The sequence below is a fragment of the Erinaceus europaeus genome, chromosome X (genome assembly GCF_950295315.1).
Source record: "Erinaceus europaeus chromosome X, mEriEur2.1, whole genome shotgun sequence".
Lineage (NCBI taxonomy): Eukaryota > Metazoa > Chordata > Mammalia > Eulipotyphla > Erinaceidae > Erinaceus > Erinaceus europaeus.
In genome coordinates this window covers 57,166,203-57,186,603 of record NC_080185.1, presented here as the reverse complement: position 1 = coordinate 57,186,603, position 20,401 = coordinate 57,166,203, and the positions used below count along the sequence as shown (strand labels likewise).

Below are 20,401 nucleotides of genomic sequence, written 5' to 3'. Positions count from 1 at the left end.
GGATACAGCAACATATCAAAAAGATTGTTCATCATGACCAAGTGGGATTCATCCCAGGAATGCAAGGCTGGTTCAACATCTGTAAGTCAATCAATGTCATTCATCACATCAATAAAAGCAAAGCCGAAAACCACATGATTATCTCAATAGATGCAGAGAAAGCCTTTGACAAAATCCAACACCCATTCATGCTCAAAACTCTACAAAAAATGGGAATAGATGGGAAATTCCTAAAGATAGTGGAGTCTATATATAGCAAACCTACAGCCAACATCATACTCAATGGACAGAAGCTGAAAGCATTCCCCATTAGATCGGGGACTAGACAGGGCTGTCCACTGTCACCGATACTCTTCAACATAGTATTGGAAGTTCTTGCCATAGCAATCAGGCAAGAGAAAGAAATCAAAGGAATACAGATTAGAAGTGAAGAAGTCAAGCTCTCACTATTTACAGATGATATGGTAGTATACATAGAAAGACCTAAGGAATCCAGCAGAAAATTACTCGAAGTTATTAGGCAATATAGCAAGGTATCAGGCTATAAAATCAATGTACAAAAATCAGTGGCATTTCTTTATGGAAACACTAAATCTGAAGAAGAAGACATCCAGAAATCACTCCCATTTACTGTCTCAGCAAAATCAATCAAATACCTAGGAATAAAGTTGACCAAAGAAGTGAAAGACTTGTATGCTGAAAACTATGAGTCGCTACTCAAGGAAATACAAACTGATAACAAGAAATGGAAAGATATCCCATGCTCATGGATTGGAAGAATAAATATCATCAGAATGAATATTCTCCCCAGAGCCATATACAAATTTAATGTGGTACTCATCAAAGTTCCACCAAGCTTCTTTAAGAGAATAAAACAAACACTACAATCATTTATCTGGAACCTGAAAACACCTAGAATTGCCAAATCCATCTTGAGGAAAAGAAACAGAAATGGAGGCATCACACTCCCAGACCTTAAACTATATTTTAAAGCCATCATCATCAAAACAGCATGGTACTGGAAGAAAAATAGCCACACAGACCAGTGGAACATAATTGAATGCCCAGAAATAAATCCCCACACCTATGGACATCTAATCTTTCATAAGGGGGCCCAAAGGATTAAATGGGAAAAGGAGGCTCTCTTCAATAAATGGTGCTGGGAAAACTGGGGTGTAACATGCAGAAGAATGAAATTGAACCACTTTATCTCACCAGAAAAAAAAATCAACTCCAAATGGATCAAAGACCTAGATGTCAGACCAGAATCAATCAAATACTTAGAGGAAAACATTGGTAAAACACTTTCCCACCTACACCTCAAGGACATCTTTGATGAATCAAACCCAATTGCAAGGAAGACTAAAGCAGAAGCAAACCAATGTGACTACATCAAATTGAAAAGCTTCTGCACATCCAAAGAAACTATTAAACAAACAGGGAGACCCCTCACAGAATTGGAGAAGATCTTCACATGCCGTACATCAGACAAGAAACTAATCACCAAAATACATAAAGAGCTCAGCAAACTTAGCCGCAAAAAAGCAAATGACCCCATCCAAAAATGGGCAGAGGATATGAACAAAACATTCACTACAGAGGAGATCCAAAAGGCTAACAAACATGCAAAACTGCTTTAGGTCACTGAGTGTCAGAGAAATGCAAACTGAGGCAACACTAAGATACCACCTCACTCCTGTAAGAATGGCATACATCAAAAAGGACAGCAGCAACAAATGCTGGAGAGGATGTGGGGACAGAGGAACCCTTTTACATTGCTGGTGGGAATGTAAATTGGTACAGCCTCTGTGGAGAGCAGTCTGGAAAACTCTCAGAAGGCTAGACATGGACCTTCCATATGATCCAGTAATTCCTCTCCTGGGGTTATACCCCAAGGACTCCATAACACCCAACCAAAAAGAGGTGTGTACTCCTATATTCATAGCAGCACAATTCATAATAGCTAAAACCTGGACGCAACCCAGGTGCCCAACAACAGATGAGTGGCTGAGAAAGCTGTGGTATGTATACACAATGGAATACTATGCAGCTATCAAGAACAATGAACCCACCTTCTCTGACCCATCTTGGACAGAGCTAGAAGGAATTATGTTAAGTGAGCTAAGTCAGAAAGATAAAGATGAGTATGGGATGATCCCACTCATCAACAGAAGTTGACTAAGAAGAACTGAAAGGGAAACTAAAAGCAGGACCTGACCAAATTGTAAGTAGGGCACCAAAGTAAAAGCCCTGTGGTGAGGGGTAGACATGCAGCTTCCTGGGCCAGTGGGGGGTGGGAGTGGGTGGGAGGGATGGGTCACAGTCTTTTGGTGGTGGGAATGGTGTTTATGTACACACCTAGCAAAATGTAGACATATAAATCACTAGTTAATTAATATGAGAGGGGGGAAAACCAATTGTATGTCTCAAAGTTTTTCAAAACACAAACTGAATCTTTTTAATATATAGGCTGTGTATTTGATATGCGGACTCTCTCAAAAGCCTAGACCAAGTAGATTAGAAGCATCCAATAGCACAGCTATATACAAGATACTGGATACTGTACAGCAAACCATAACAAAAGGACTTTTCAAAGTTAACACAATTACCAAATAATGTGATGATAACATTAACTATCGATTGTCTTTTTGAACCCTAAGACAGCAGGAACCTCACATCTCCACTATAGAGCCCCTACTTCCCCCATTCCTGGAACCCTTGGATAGGGCCCACTTTCCCGTCTGCCTCTCCCAATCCATATCAAATAATATTGCATCCGCCGATCACAACCTAACCAACGCAATGATTGCCACCTCAACATGCTTCACCTCAGACTGTGTCCAGAGAATTCACGTGTGGAATGACAACCCTTCAGCTTCATTACTCGGGTGAGACCTTTCCTTTTATAGTACACTCTAATTTCATCTCAGATTGTTCACTTTCTAACAAAGTCCCAAAACCTAGATATACACCAGTTTCTGTGAGAGAGAGCTTATGTTCACACGTATCCATAAACTACTGCAAAATATATACCTGAAAGCAGAAGTACACTAGAGTTTGCAGTGAGTACCTCCTTAACACTTCCTCTCCACTATTCCAAGCTTTGGGTCCATGATTGCTCAACAATTTGTTTGGCTTCGTATGTTAACTCTCTTTTCAATCACCAGGTTCCAGATGCCATCAGGATGCTAGGCCAGGCTTCCCTGGATTGAAGACCCCACCAATATGTCCTGGAGCTCAGCTTCCCCAGAGACCCACCCTACTAGGGAAAGAGAGAGGCAGACTGGGAGTATGGACCGACCAGTCAACGCCCATGTTCAGCAGGGAAGCAATTACAGAAGCCAGACCTTCTACCTTCTGCAACCCTCAATGACCCTGGGTCCATGCTCCCAGAGGGATAGAGAATGGGAAAGCTATCAGGGGAGGGGGTGGGATATGGAGATTGGGTGGTGGGAATTGTGTGGAGTTGTACCCCTCCTACCCTATGGTTTTGTTAATTAATCCTTTCTTAAATAAAAAATAAGATAGTTGTATAACAGAGGTATTGATAGATTACTAATAGTATCTTCTTACCTTCTCACCATTATCCATTAGTGTACGATCCCAAGCATTGACCTGGTTGACCTGATGGAGGAATTGCTTCTCTTGATCCTCTAGTGCAAGATTCCACTTATTCAGCAGACCATCAAACTGACCATATGTCATCAGTGGAGTTACAATTGCACTTGAGATAGAGAGAGAGAGAGAGAGAGAGAGAGAGAGAGACCGAGAGAGAGAATGAGAATATAATTATATGCCTGTAATTCTGAAAGTTATCAGACTTTTAAATTCAGCAACAGAGAACCAGTCAGAGAAGAAAATATCAAGGCCAGCGGTGGAGCACCAGTAAAGTATACATGTGATAATACTCAAGGACCGGGGTTCAAGTCACCAGTCCCCACCTGCAAGGTGACAGCTTCATGAGCGGTGAAACAGTACTGCAGTTTTCATTCTATCTATCTATCTATCTATCTATCTATCTATCTATCTATCTATCTCTCTATCTATCTACCTACCTACTTACCTACCTACCTATCTCACCATTCCCTCTCAATTTCTCTGTCTCTATCCAATAAATATTGAATTAAATTAAATATTTAATAAAAGAAGAAAATATCACTTGAGTCTCTCAGAACTTCTTCTGACCAAACTACCACAACTATTAAAGATCATGAATAAGAATATGAAGAGAAAGAAAGAAAGCCGTTTCTAGGAAGTATGCTAGTGTCTGGAACTTATCCTGAAGGAATAGCTCAAATGCTTAGGAAATCTACTACATCTTAGCAAGAACAGTCAAATCTGTACTACAACCTGTGGCCTTTTCTTCTACTCATCTCAGTAGGATGGATGGAGAAAGAGCACTCCATCTTTCCCACAGTTTAGTCAGTGTAATTCATTCCCTTGTCTAAGCAGTATCCACATTATAGCAGGCAGATGGTTCTTCCATGTTTCACTCAGCCAAGAAGTACTCCAATCCCTTGCTACATAGTGTCAAAAAGGCAGAGCAGGCTACTGCCCTTCAATCTCCAGACTCACATAACTGCAAAATGTCCTAATTCCTCTGCTGGGAAGATGACAACTGGGCTGTGTGGAGAGGTAATCCCTCATCTCTTTCCAGCAGAGGCAATCAATGTCCCCTCTGCCCCCACCACCATGGTAATGCTGCTAAGGTCCATTAACAGCCTGAGTTCAAATCCCCATAACGTAGCAGCGTGACTTAGCATGGTAGATGAAATACAATGAGAACTAATCATCATTAGACTTCATCTGTCCTTCCTCTTCAGTGTCAGTGGGATCCAGAGGGGAGCTATGCCCTCCTGACTTTCCCTTACCTCTGTTATCATTACTTCAGCACCCAATAAATAAACTGAAATTGACAGAAGCAGGGTAAGGCAGGTCTAGCCAACAAGCTGTCCCTCATCACCCCTGGCATTTGTGCTAACAGGGCTCAGTAAGAGCTAAACTTCCATACCAACCCTTCGTCAACGAGGTGAATGAAGTAAGAGAGTAGTTGTTCTTTTGCCTTTCCCCTCCTCTTAAGAGGTAGCAGGAATTCTGTCTCCATTCTGCAGTGACTGAACAATATTAATATATCTTCTATTTCCTTCTTGTTATGTCCTCAGGCCTAGCTGGAAATTAAGCCTATGTCCCCACTTAGAGGCAATAGAGTGGTGCAACACAATGCTGACTTTATTTTTTTACAACTTTTTTTATTAACCAGGAAGATAGGAGGAGAGAGGAAGAACCAGACATCACTCTGGTATATGTGCTGCCGGGGATTGAACTCGGGAACTCATGCTTGAGGATTCGATGCTTTATTCTCTGTGCCACCTCCCAGACCACGACTTTCTTTATTTTTGTCACTGTTAGGATTCAAAGCACTACGATCTTTCAGAGAGAGAGAGAGACAGACAGACAGACAGACAGACAGAGGTTAGAGGGAAAGACACCAAAGCACTGAAGCTTCCTCCAGTGAGGTTGGGCTCAAGTCTATGCCACACAAATGACAAGGTAAGAAATCTCATAGGCGAGCAATCTTGTCTGATACGATGCTCACTTTCATTGAGAATGAGTCAGTAGGGCTGAATGCATACTCTAGAATGATGTGGACAGGATCAAGTACGAAGCTGAACATGCAAACATAACCAAGGCTTATACTACAACTTGACAAATGATTCCCTGGTGAAAATAAGAGTTAAATAGACTCAGACTCTATTAACATAATGGACAATATGCCCAGTACATGATTAAATTTACCCATCATATCAAGAATCAGGAAAAGCATAACTCAAAAGAGAAAACACAATCAATAAATGTCAACCTTGAAAGATAATAGATATTAGGATTCTCTGAAAAGAACTTTAAGTTAAACAACAAAATACCCTAATTATAAACTAAATTGAAACAAATGAAAACAGAGTATCTCAGTAAATAAGTCATGAAAAGCTACCAAACGGAAACTTAAGAGCTGAGCGATAAAATAATTGAGATGATAAACTCACTTATTTGCAAAAAAATATCTTTATTTATTTATTGGATAAAGACAGCCAGAAATCAAAGGGAAGGGGGGTAATGGAAAGGGAGAGAAAAACAGAGAGACACCTGCAACTCTGCTTCACTACTTGCAAAGCTTTCCCCCTGAAGATGGGGACCAGGGGCTCAAACCTGGGTCCTTCCACACTGTAACATGTGCGCTCAAGCAGGTGCACTACCACCCAGCCCTAATAAAAAAAATAAACTCACTCAAAGGGTCTGGTACTGAAATGTAAAAGATAGAGACTGGGGAAATAGCTCAGCTGGTAGTGTAGAGTTTGCATATCTAGGTGCCCTGATTCAGTCACCACCGCTGAGTATACTGAGTGGTGCTCTGACTTTCCTCTCTCATGAAAGGAAATATTTTATCACTAATAATACAATAGTTTTTAATTATTAGAATGTTTTCAGAGAAATTAACACCAATCATACAAAACATCTCCAAAATACTGAATCAGGAGGAACTCTCCCAAACACATTCTATGAAGCCAGTATCAATTACTCTAATCACAAAAGCAGGGAAGGACTCTATGAAAAGAAAGGAAAAAGAAAAGAAAAGAGTCTCAGGATTCCCTGATTAGGGCTCCAGCTGGTGGAATGGTCTGATAGTGACTAAAGAGTCATTTTAAAGTATGCCAGTCTCTCCCCAGTAGGGGAAGAGAGAGACAGGCTGGAAGTATGGATTGACCTGTCAACGCCCATGGCCCATGTTCAGCAGGGAAGCAATTACAGAAGCCAGATCTTCAACCTTCTGTATCCCACAATGACCTTGGGTCCGTACTCCCAGAGGGTGAAATAATAGGAAAGCTATCAGGGGAGTGGATGAGATACAGAGTTCTGATGGTGGGAATTGTATAAAGTTGTACCCCTCTTATCCTATGGTTTTGTCAATGTTTCCTTTTTATAAATAAAAAATTGAAAAAGAAAAAGAGAAGGGAGGGGAGGAGAAGGTAATGGAGGGAATAAAAGGGAAGGGAAGCAGGAAGTGGAAAGCAAGTGTCACTCTTTCTCTCCTCCTTAGCTTTCAATTTCTCTGTGCCTATCAAAAAGAGAAAGAAAAGAAAAGGAGAAATAAAGAAAGGAAGGAAAGGAAAGGAAAAGTGGCTGTCAGTGGTCCAGAAGGTGGCACAGTAGCTAAGGCATTAGACTCTCAAGCATGAGGTTCTGAGTTCAATTCCCAGTAGCACATGTACCGGAGTAACGTCTGGTTCTTTCTCTCTCTCCTACTGTCTTTCTCATTAATAAATAAAATCTTTAAAAAGAAAAATGGCTGTCATGAGCAATAGATTCATTTTACAGGCATGATAATCCCAGTGGCAATAAAAATAAATAAAATAATAAAACTTTTTATTTTAAAAGATCGTAAAAATACATGTTTTGAAGCTTACCAGCTCAACCATTACCAAGTTGTGTCAACGGCAAAATTATAAAAATTATGTGTTCCAGTTCACTTCTCCATAAACTGGGGACAACAACAGGCCAGACTTCACCGAGTTATTGTAAAAATAAGTGATTTACACTATCAGTAAACACATTTACACATCAGTAAACACAAAGTAACTGTACAGTAAATGTCTTCGTAGTAGTAATTACAGTATTGTAATTGTAACAAGAGAAAGGTAGACAGCTGTTCAACTTCCTGAAGTATGGAAATACTTTCTTGTGGGGGTGGCAAAATAGTTCATTTGGATAGTAAGCTACTTTGCCATGTACTTGACACAGGTTTGAGCCCAGCCCCTACCTTATCAGAGGAAACCTCACTGCTTTGGTCTCCCTCCCCCATCTCCCCTCTATCTCCTTCTTTCTTAAAAGAGAGAGAGAGAGGAGAAATTCTTCATTTAACTGCACCTTTGATACTGAGACATTTACCTTACAAATATTATTGGAAAGCTATAGAAGGAAACCATGTCTTGTAGATGATAAAAAACAAAACTCATACACATTTTCAAGCATATAGGCTTACTTAACGATCGAGGTAGAAGGCATGGAAGCACCATCAGAGAGATCATCGTTATTAATCCCAGCTGAAACCAGTGGTTTTGAAGTCATTGTGAAATCACTGATTGCTGTGGTAGTAGTGGTGGTAGTAACAGTACTGCTGGTCGTCGTTGATGCAGTAACTGGAAAATAATAAAAATAATAAAATGAAAAGGTCACCGATGATAAAGGCACATTACTACTTTTATGTTATTTCTATAACTAACTTTCATGCTTTACATTACATTAGCTATTTTCACATGGGTACAGTTTCTCATTCTTCCATGATTGGTGTCTGCACACTATTCCCTCCCACCAATTTAAGCCCTCCTCCTCCACCATCATGCACTGTGTCCCCAATGTCCTCTCAGATCCTTCACCCGACCACCCATGTCCTTGGCCTTGCTGCAAAAGACCATATCAAGCCCAAGTTGCACCCTGTGTTTTGCCTTCCCTGCCTTATTTCTTAGATTCCACCAAAACACTCTTAAATGTGAATTTGAACTCCAAGTTGTGCCTTGAAGTCAACACCACTGTAATATGAAGTGATATCTGGCCAACCAAGTATTTGGAACAACCTTCTGACTGAAAACTAAAAATCTTGGATTAATCTGTAGAAAAAAAAAAATCAATCAATGCAGATCATTAAAGGAACTCTATCAATCCTCAACACTTCCCATAAAAAAATTGCAGACTCCAACTTTTAAGGACAATTATAACCACAACAATCTCTCTGTACATCTGTATCTTTACAGAGTGTACATAAACATATCTGTATGATTAACTTCTAAAAATGAAATCGCTAGATCAAAAGGTCAACATACTCTCAATTTTAATGTCTCTTGCCAAACTGGCCTGCCAAAAAGTTTTTTTTAATTTTTATTTATAAAAAGGAAACACTGTTAAACATACAATGAATTTTCCCCCGCTCATATTAATTAAATAGTGATTCATATTACTACAATTTAATAGGTGTATATGTCTAACAAAGGTACTTTTCAAAGCTAACCCAATTACCAAATAATGTGATGATAACAGTAACTATTCATTGTCTTCTTGAACCCTAAGACAGCAGGAACCTCACATTTCCACTATAGAGCCTAAACTTCTCCCAGTCCTGGGAAGCCTAGGGTAGGGCCCACTTTCCCGTATGCTTCTCCCAATTCTTATCAAATAATATTGCATCCGCTGATTGCAACCTAATCAACGCAACGAGTGCCACCCCAGCATGCTTCACTTCAGACTGTGTACAGAGACTTCAGGTGTGGAAAGACAACCCTTCAGCTTCATCACTTGGGTGAGACCTTTCCTTTCATAGTATTCTCTAATTCCATACCAGGTGGTTCACTTCCCAACAAAATTCCAAAACCTAGATATAGACCAGGTTCCAGGAGATAGAGCAGGAATCCATAAACTAGGGCAAATATATACCTGAAAGCAGTAGTACACTAGAGTTTGCAGTGAGTACCCCCCAACACTTCATCTCCACTATTCCAACCTTTGGGTCCATGATTCTTCAACAATTTGTTTGGCTTTGTATGCTAACTCTCTTTTCAGCCACCAGGTTCCAGATGCCATCAGGATGCCGGCCAGGCTTCCCTGGACTGAAGACCCCACCAATGCATCCTGGTGCTCCGCTTCCCCAGAGACTCACCCTACTAGGGAAAGAGAGAGGCAGACTGGGAGTATGGACCGACCAGTCAACGCCCATGTTCAGCAGGGAAGCAATTACAGAAGCCAGACCTTCCACCTTCTGCAACTCACAATGACCTTGGGTCCATGCTCCCAGGGGGATAGAGAATGGGAAAGCTATTGGGGAGGGGATGGGATATGGAGATTGGGTGGCAGGAATTGTGTGGAGTTTTACCCCCCCATCCTGTGATTTTGTTAATGTCTCCTTTCTTAAATAAATAAATTTTAAAAAGAAAGAAAAAACAAAACAAACAAAAAAGGAAACACTGACGAAAACCACAGGACAAGAGGGGTACAACTCCACACAATTCCCACCACCAGAACTCTGTATCCCATTCCCTCCCTTGATAGCTTTCCTATTCTTTAACCCTCTGGGAGTATGGACCCAGGGTCATTATAGGGTGCAGAAGGTGTAAGGTCTGGCTTCTGTAATTGCTTCCCCACTGAACATGGGTGTTGACAGGTCGATCCATACTCCCAGCCTGTCTCTCTCTTTCCCTAGTGAGGCAGGGCTCTGGGGACAGAGAACAGTGCCTGGTTTCTCAACATTATAAACCACACTAATCATGTGTCTGTCAGGCTAAAAGGTAAAAGTCTCTTCAATATTTTTGGTTTTAGTTTTTTTGTGGACCTGAGGTCTCACATATGCTCTATTTCACTGTTCTCAGAGATTATTATTATTATTATTATTATTATTAATTTAGAAAGATAGATAGACAGGGTAAGACTTCACAGCACCCGAACTTCTTCTAGTGTCACAGCATTCCTGTAAGATGCCGGAGTTTTAACTTGGGCCACATATATGGCAAAGCAATATCCTGTAATTGGTGAGCTATTTCTTGATTCCAAAAGCTTCTTTAAGTTTTATCCATAGGGGTTAGGTGTTGGTGCATCTGGTTGAGTGTACATGTTCCAATGCTCAAGGACCTGGGTTTGCGCCCCTGGTCACCACCTTCAGGGGGAAAGCTTTCACAAGTGGTGAAGCAGTGCTGCAGGTGCCTTTCTATCTCTCCTAGCTCCCCCATCCCTCTAAATTTCTGGCTGTCTCTATCCAATAAAAAATAATTAAAAAATAATTTAAAATATTTATTAAACATGTTTTATCCTGGGAGTTGGGCAATAGCACAGCGGGTTAAGCACAGGTGGCACAAAGAGCAAGGACCAGCATAAGGATCCTGGTTCAAGCCCCAGGCTCCCCACCTGCAGAGTCTCTTCATAAGCGGTGAAGGAGGTCTACAGGTGTCTATCTTTCTCTCCCCGTCTTCCCCTTCTCTCTCCATTTCTCTCTGTCCTATCCAACAATGACGACATCAATAACAACAACAATAACTGCAACAATAAAAAAACAACAAGGGCAGCAAAATGGAATAAACAAATAAATATTTAAAGAACAAAGTTTTATCCACAGCCCAGATCTTCATAGTGTTTTTTTCTATTGCACCCCTACTAAAATATCTACTCTTCTATAAAATAAATCTTGAATATACTTCGTGGATTAGCTCAAAGTCTTCCTTACCCATGGTTACTACACATATTTCTTCTACTTGCACCTATCTCTTGGTATTCTGAACTTCCGTATTATTTTCCTTATTATTCCTACACAAGGAGACCCTTAAAGAACAAAGCATAGAGGGGTCATGTGGTAGCTTGCCCAGTAGAGTGCACATTACCATATGTAAGCACCAGTTCAAGACCCCAGTCTCCACTTGCAGGAGTGAAGAGGCTCCATGAGCACTGGAGCAGTGTTGCAACTGTCTGATCTGTGTGTGTTTGTGTGTGTGTGTATGTGTGTGTGTGTGTCTGTCTGTCTGTCAAAAAACTGGCTACTGGAAATGATGAAGACATGCAGGTACTGAGCCCCAGCTTTCTTCACCCTGGTGAAGAAAGAAAAAGGCACAAAAAATTGTGGCCAGTGGGAACAGGAAATGCTTTATTCTTTCTAGCTCTCCGTATTTTCAACTGTTCTTATAATTAACAAATGTTGCTCCTGTAACAAGAAATTTGCTATGAAATATATTATAACATGTACATATGATTTCCTTTAGATTAGACTTGTTTTCCCAATTAAAACTATTTGCAGGTTAATAGCCACGCTACAGAAGTACATACATCATGTTGCCTGCCACAGACCCTGTTTACTCTAAGGGAAATTGGCCTGCTATACTCCTGATGAGGAACTGGTTCAGGAACCCAATCTTTCTTCACAATAACTATCCTTTGCTCCTGGCTCAGAGTTGATTGGGCTAAAGGCAGGCATATGAAATATATCAAGCCACCATATAGCTACTGTCACCCCATACAAAGTACTGGCATCAAAAGGTCTACCCAAGCAAGGATAATATGGGTCAGAATTGTGGTAGGGGCAGTGGCGCAGTGGATAAAGCACTGGATTCTCAACCATGAGGCACCAAGTTCAATCCCCAGCAGCACATGGACCAGAGTGATGTCTGGTTCTTTATCATAAATAAATGAATAAATAAATAAATTCTTTTTTTAAAAAGATGGGTCAGAATCTTATTTCCCAACATTTAGATCTATGAAAAGAGTCAATCTGTATTAGATGACCAGAGATAGCTCACCAAGCAGGGTGCATGCCATGCTATGCAAACAGCCCAGGTCCAACCCCTGGTAACACATGTGAAGTGCCAGACATGAAAGAAACTCTGGTGCTGTTTTTCAGATGAAGACATAGCTCTGAGCAGTGAAAGGCTCCAGTTCCCCCAACAAACAAACACACACACACACACACACACACACACACACACACACACACACACACACACACACGTAGACATATAGAAAGACAAACTCTAGGCAGAAATTTGGAAGTTTTTCTAAAAGTGCAGAAAGAATCAAGACTATAAGTAGAAGGAGTTGGTAGAAATGGAATAGAAAGGGCATGATGGAGAATTAATGACCCATAAGGAAGTCAAAAAAACATTAAAAGCTAAAAACATTAAGGCAGAAAAAGATTTCAGAGAGAATTTCAATGGCAAGTTTAAAAGGGGAGGAAAGCAGACCAAAGGAAAATAGCTGGGGTATGTTTGTATAATACTTCATTCAGAAATCCCCTAAAATCCTGTTCTTTTTGCAGTGCTGGAGATGTTTGCACCACTCTTGGAGCAACATTGTTACCTGTCATTCAGATATATATATATATATATATATATATATATATATATATAGAGAGAGAGAGAGAGAGAGAGAGAGAGAGAGAGAGGGAGAGACCACAGCACCAGAGCATTCCCTGGTGCCACGGCACTCACTCCCATGTAGTGCCATGGTTCAATTCCAGGTCACACAATGGCAAGGCACATGCCCTACTAAGTGAGTTATCCCTTGGCTCCCTTTAGAACAGCTGCTAAATTTTGTTTGGGGGACAGGGGGCTGGAACTGGATTCTCATGCATACATGATTTCACCACTCTGAGTCACTTTTTCATTAATTCATTCATTCAGACACACAAACACACACACACACATACACACATGGGGAGGCATGATGAGTCCACAGCAATGCAATCTCCTCTGTTACCACGACAACCGCCACATAGTGGCAGAGTTAAAATCTGAGTCATATGTTTGGCAATGCAGAATGCAGGTGCTCCATCCAGTGAGATATCTCTCTAGCAGCGAAATTGCTCTTCTCCCCCTTTTTTTTTTTAGAGATTTAACAGGGTTTTACGGGATTATAAGATTTCAGGCATATAATTTCACACTAGTACATGTTCAGTATAAGTTAACACACTGTCCAACAAAGTTCTATAGTCTCCTCCTGATTCAGTTGTCCCATATGTTAGATTTATTTGTCCCATACTAGACTTATTTTTTGATATTTTAGTTATTTTATTATTTATACATTGAGAGGAGAAAGAGAAAGATCTCAGAGCACTTTCAGCTCTGGTTTACGATAGCATCTTGGAGCCTCTGGAATGAAGGTCTTTTGCTGTCTCCTCAGTCCCTATGTCAGCTTTCTACAAGAGTCCATTTCCTCACAATGATCCCTCGAGTTGGTCTTTGTATTAGCCTATGAGGATTAAATAAGTGCCATGGGAGAAGACCATGTTAATCACAAAGTACACCTGTTGTTGCTATTACTCGGGAGGCTGAAAAATTACAGACTGGATCCTGTGTGACATTCTTTATAGCCATATATAATCACATTCTTCATCTAAGGAAAAAATATATGTGAGAGGAAATCATCCCCCCTCCCAAAAAATACTTAAAATCAGTTACATTATAAAAAATTTAATTTAGGGGCCAGGAGCTAGCTTAGCTCACATGGTAGAGTGTGCACCTCACCAAGCAACAGTTGCCTGCACCAGCACCATATAGGAGCATCATGCCACTGAAAAAAGTTCCATAGATGGAGGAGTGGTATTGTGGTCTCTCTCCTCTCCTTCTTCCCCTCCCCTCACCTTATGTTTTATCTGAAATTAAAAGAACAGAAAAGTCAGCTGAAGAATGGTGGAATCATATATGTATAAGGCCTAAGCATAAAAAAAATGCCCACTTTTTTAACTAAGCCATTAAAAACACCGAATAAGTACTACAGTATTCCACCCTTATGGGAAACTGGGGAATGTTATGCGTGTACAAACTATTGTACTTACTGTTGAATGTAAAACATTAATTCCCCAATTAAAAAAAAATTTAAAAAGCAGTTTTGCTTTCTCCAGTTTCAGTCACCTGCTGTCAACCATAGTATGAACATATTACATACAGTAAATTTTTGAAGAAAAGAAAGCACATTCATATAACTTTTATTATAATGTGTTGTTATAGTGATCTTATCACAGGTATATACATTTTGGGAAAAAAAGTTCTACTGGGCATGATACTATTCATGGTTTCAGGCATCACTGGGAGATGTTGGGATATTTCTCCTGGAGATAAATAAGGAGTCTTGTATGTTCAAGACAGAATTAACTATTCTAAAAGTAAGGGTTACTTCTATAAAAGAGCATATTCTCAAATCCCAAAGATGATTGCTCTTAAAAGTAATATATATTTACTGAAGATGGATTTGAATAGGTGTTCAAAGAATATGTATAGTTAGAAGAAACAGGTGTCCAAAGAATATGTATACTTAGAAGAAAATTAGGTGACTCTTTGTATGTTATATAGTATGTTATGTATATTATCATGCCATTTTTGCAAATCAAATACATTTAATGTATATATGGATTTGGGAAAATGGCTGGAAAGGTAAGCACCAAATTATTCTCCCTAGAGCAAGCGATATATCCACATATGCATGTATATATACTTTTTATAAACTATCACTAATACCAAGAAAGAGTTAATCAGACAAATAAAACAGTTCCTTAAGTATATTGAATAATGCTTTCAGGGAATTAATATCTGTTGGCCTAAACATAATGGAGTCTAGATTCTTAGAAAAATATTTATGGTTAGCTTAACCTCTTACACATGATATCTTTGTTCCTTATGTTTTATGCTATTTTAAAAGGTACAAATTAGCTCTAACATAGGAGATAATAATCAAATAAAACTTCAATTAATGTAAAAAGAAACAATAAATCTATTTGATAATGAATGTTCTATTACAGTTTGATTTTTGCAAGTTATGACTTTAGTTTAAATACAATCATCTCTATAGTGTAGTAAAAATGAAGCACAATTCCATAAATAATAATAGCAAACTGCATACCAAATTAGGATTAAATTTAAATAAATCTTATTCTGATAGCCTTAGAAAACATTATAGGGGGGAGTCGGGCAGTAGCGCAGTGCACGTGGCACAAAGCTCCAGGACCAACGTAAGGATGCCGGTTCAAGCCCCCGGGTCCCCACCTGCAGGGGAGTTGCTTCACAGGCGGTGAAGCAGGTCTGCAGGTGTCTGTCTTTCTCTCCCCCTCTGTCTCCCCCTCCTCACTCCATTTCTCTCTGTCCTATCCAACAATGATGACATCAATAACAATAACTACAACAACAATAAAAAGGGCAACAAAAGGGAAAATAAATAAATATTTTAAAAAAGGATTTGAACATTTACAAAAAAGAAGAAAACATTATATGAAAACATTGCAAACATTATTTAAAAGGCCCTAGAATCCAATTTCCTAATCCTATTGCTGACATGTGTCTTTTATTTTTTGTCAGATAGATAAAGAAGGAACATACCATTGGTGTTTCCTTCAATGTGGTGGGACCTGGGCTTGAACTTGAGTCATGCATATGGGAAAGTAGCATACTATCCAGGTGATATACCTGTCTTCAGGTATTCACTACCTGGTAGGCCCATAGTATGTGTATTTTATTTTACGTCATTACCTTTTTTTATTTGTACAAAAGGGTGAGATTAGTAATAAGCTTCTCCTAAAACTTGCTGATTGCTACAACAGATAATAATGTCGAATGGCAATAAATTTACACATAAAGGCAATTATTTTAAAGCTTCTCTCCAAGACTGATTTCTGACATGAAGAACATAAACATATAAATAGCCTTGTAGAGAAGGAGAGTTAAGTAGAGGGGAAACAATACTGGATTGGGACCAATCTGATTAGGATGCAGGTAATAACATAAAGTAGTAGTGGATAAAATGGCAATAAAGGATCAGCTAACACCAAAGGCATAACTCTGCAGGAGGGAATTTGAGACATAGGTAGAGAGTGAGATATGGTAGAGTCACCAAGGAGCATGCCAATTCATACTTCAATGATTCAACATGCGACTGAAAGGATTACTTCTTTCATCATTTTATGGGGGGTGTTATAGGTTACATATTTTACAGATATGGTAATCTATAAAGCTTCCTAAATATACTCTTTTCTACTCTCATAGATAGGTCAATGAGTATAACAGCAGAAACTCAGTGAAGTATTAGTTCTGTAAAATAATTCATAAATAGATGAATACTCCGTATAGGAATAAACTGTTTAAGCCTAGAAAGGGTTGCCTTGCGTTGTAGATCTGGGAAAAAACCATTTAAGCTCCAACAAACATAGTAAAGTTAAAGTCTTCCCAGGGTCTGGCAGAATAGCTCACCTGGATAGTATGCTGCTCTGTCCTGTGTACGACCCAGGTTCAAGCCCAGCCCCCACCACATTGAAGGAAATCTTAGTGCTATGGTCTCTTTAATTATCCTTCTCTGCCTTTCTGCATTCTCTGTCTCTAAAAAAAAAAGCTTTCCTATCCCACTAGGGAAAGATAGAAACAGGATGGGTATACAGATCAACCTTCCAACATCCATGTCCAGCAGAGAAGCAATTACAGAATCCAAAACTCCCGAAGTCTGCATTCAACAAAGAATTTTGGAGCATACTCCCAGAAGGGTAAATGATGGGGAGAGATGACTTTGAATCCCAATTCCATCAGGACCCAAAGTGTCTGTCACCTGGAATCTTTTTTTGACACCATCATTGAAATGGAGGTGAATCTGGAAGCACCAGAAGAAGTCTGGCATTGTTTCTCTTATCTTAGGCAGAGGAGGAGAAAGAGAGGGATGCTTGGAAGTGGTGTATGTGGGAGTGAGAGTGACTTGGGAGGGAGAGGGCCAGGGTTTTGGGGGAAAAATGGGCAAAAAAATCGATGTAGGTGAAGATGCAGAGATAGATGTAGATATACAGTGATAGAGAGATGTGGAGTTGGCCCAGGTCTGTGACCTTAAGAGAAAGACTGCAGTTTCCAGTGGAGGCGGTGGTAATGCAGAGCTCTGGTGGTAGGACCTCTGTTATCTTAATAATCTTGTAAATCAGTATTAGATCACTAATAAAGAGCTTCCCTAAAATACATTATATGTTTTAGTAATAACTGTCTCAACCACCCAGTTTACCATAGTTATAAGGCAATCAATAACCAAGTTTTCTTCAGCCCATAACCTAGTTGAGCTACTCAGTGGACAAAACAAATTTAGGACATATCCACAGGAAGTTCTGTAAACAGCTCTAAGAGAATGCCAACTTCAACACAGATCAAAACATACATTAACTTTTAGAGAAAAAAAATCAATATTCAAACACTAGGATCAAACACATAGTAAAAACTGTGAAGTGTAAAAGTTGACAAGAATTTGATAGCAGCTTTGATTGGACTCGTTCTGCAAACGAGTTGGTATTATTATCAATAATGCCAACATTTCATTCTGCACTCTGGCAATCCTAGAAACTGTGGAACACAAACACAAAGTACACATTGCTTGGTATGCAGTATATTTCTAATAGACATTCATATATTCAAATAATTGGGAAATCTTATGAGATACAGTAGCAGCTGCTTCAGGAAATACTTATGAAGTGCAAGCAATGGACCCAGGACCTTATATATACACCATGCTGTTAAGCTGTTTTCTTGGCCCTTTTTTCACGTTATATAGTTGTTTTAGTTTTATTTTACATATTTAAGTAAAGGGAGAGGGGGGGAGAGAGAGAGAGACACCAAAGCACCATTTCACCATTCACAGATTTCCTTTGGAACTACCCTTGGTGCCATCCTATGCAGTGCTGGGGATCAAAACCAGGGCTACTCATATGATAAGGTATGTGCTTCACCCACTATGCCATCTCCTAGTTCCTTCTGGGAATTTTAATCCAAGTACCAAACTTATATCACTAAATGTTATTGTTATTGGGTTACTAAAGGCAGAAATTAGCATATTACCTATTACTCTCTCTGTTAAAAACAGAGAAAATCGGGGGCTGGGCGGTAGCGCAGCTGGTAAAGTTCAAGGACCAGCATAAGGATCCCAGTTCCATCCCCTGGATCCCCACCTGCAGGGGAGTCGCTTCACAAGTGGTGAAGCAGGTCTGCAGGTGTCTGTCTTTCTCTCCCCTCTCTGTCTTCCCTTCCTCTCTCCATTTCTCTCTGTCCTATCCAACAACAACAACAACAACAATAACTACACTTATAGCCATACAATCACATATTAAACACCAAAAAGCTCAAAGGAACGACCTTACTGCACCCCTCAAGGACTTAGAGGAAGAGGAACAAAGGAACCCTAAAGCAACCAGAAGGACAGAAATTACTAAAGTTAGAGCAGAAATAAACAACATCGAAATAAAAGAACCATAAAAAGGATCAATGAAGCCAAATGTTGGTTCTTTGAAAGATTAAACAAAATTGACAACCCCCTAGCCAGACTCACCAAACAAAAAAGAGAGAAGACTCAAATTAATATAATTATAAACAATGGAGGAGATATCACAACTGACACCACAGAAATCCAGAGAATCTTGCGAAACTTCTACAAAGAACTATATGCCACCAAGCTAGAGAATCTGGAAGAAATGGAACAATTCCTAGAAGCATATGCCCTTCCAAAAATGAACCAAGAAGAACTACAAAATCTAAATGTACCAATCACAGACAAAGAAATTGAAACCATTATTAAGAATCTCCCCAACAACAAAAGTCCTGGACCAGATGGCTTCACAAATGAATTCTACAAAACTTTCAGGAAACAGTTAATACCCATACTTCTTAAGCTTTTCCATAAGATTGAAGAAACAGGAATACTCCCTTCCACCTTCTAGGAAGCCAACATCACCCTGATACCAAAAGCTGATAGGGACAGAAAAAAAAGGAAAACTACAGAGCAATATCTCTGATGAACATAGATGCCAAAATATTAAACAAGATCTTGGCCAACCGGATACAACAACATATCAAAAAGATTGTTCATCACGACCAAGTGGGATTCATCCCAGGAATGCAAGGCTGGTTCAACATCCGTAAGTCAATCAGTGTCATTCACCACATCAATAAAAGCAAAGCCAAAAACCACATGACTATTTCAATAGATGCAGAGAAAGCCTTTGACAAAATCCAACACCCATTCATGCTCAAAACTCTACAAAAAATGGGAATAGATGGGAAATTCCTCAAGATAGTGGAGTCTATATATAGCAAACCTACAGCCAACATCATACTCAGTGGACAGAAGCTGAAAGCATTCCCCCTCAGATCGGGGACTAGACAGGGCTGTCCACCGTCACCGATACTCTTAAACATAGTATTGGAAGTTCTTGCCATAGCAATCAGGCAAGAGAAAGAAATCAAAGGAATACAGATTGGAAGGGAAGAAGTCAAGCTCTCACTATTTGCAGATGATATGATAGTATACATAGAAAAACCTAAAGAATCCAGCAGAAAATTACTGGAATTTATTAGGCAATATAGCAAGGTATCAGGCTATAAAATCAATGTACAAAAATCAGTGGCATTTCTTTATGGAAACACTAAATCTGAAGAAGAAGACATCCAGAAATCACTACCATTTACTGTCTCAGCAAAATCAATCAAATACCTAGGAATAAAGTTGACCAAAGAAGTGAAAGACTTGTATGCTGAAAACTATGAGTCGCTACTCAAGGAAATAGAAACTGATAACAAGAAATGGAAAGATATCCCATGCTCATGGATTGGAAGAATAAATATCATCAAAATGAATATTCTCCCCAGAGCCATATACAAATTTAATGCAACACCCATCAAAGTTCCACCAAGCTTCTTTGAGAGAATAGAACAAACACTACAATCATTTATCTGGAACCTGAAAACACCTAGAATTGCCAAAACCATCTTGAGGAAAAGAAACAGAAATGGAGGCATCACACTCCCAGACCTTAAACTATATTATAAAGCCATCATCATCAAAACAGCATGGTACTGGAACAAAAATAGGCACACAGACC

At 39.5% G+C, this 20,401-nt stretch overlaps 1 protein-coding gene across 1 annotated transcript in view; it reads right to left on the bottom strand.

Moving 5' to 3' along the window:
* The window catches only part of NUP62CL (nucleoporin 62 C-terminal like), a 134,970-nt gene that overhangs the window by 65,455 nt on the left and 49,114 nt on the right, over positions 1-20,401 (bottom strand). The window contains exons 3-4 of the mRNA XM_016191500.2: positions 8,036-8,192; positions 3,574-3,724 (exon numbers count right to left, since the gene is read on the bottom strand). Of these exons, the coding sequence (XP_016046986.2) occupies positions 3,574-3,724; positions 8,036-8,192 (308 nt within the window). The remainder of the gene's footprint in view (positions 1-3,573; positions 3,725-8,035; positions 8,193-20,401) is intronic.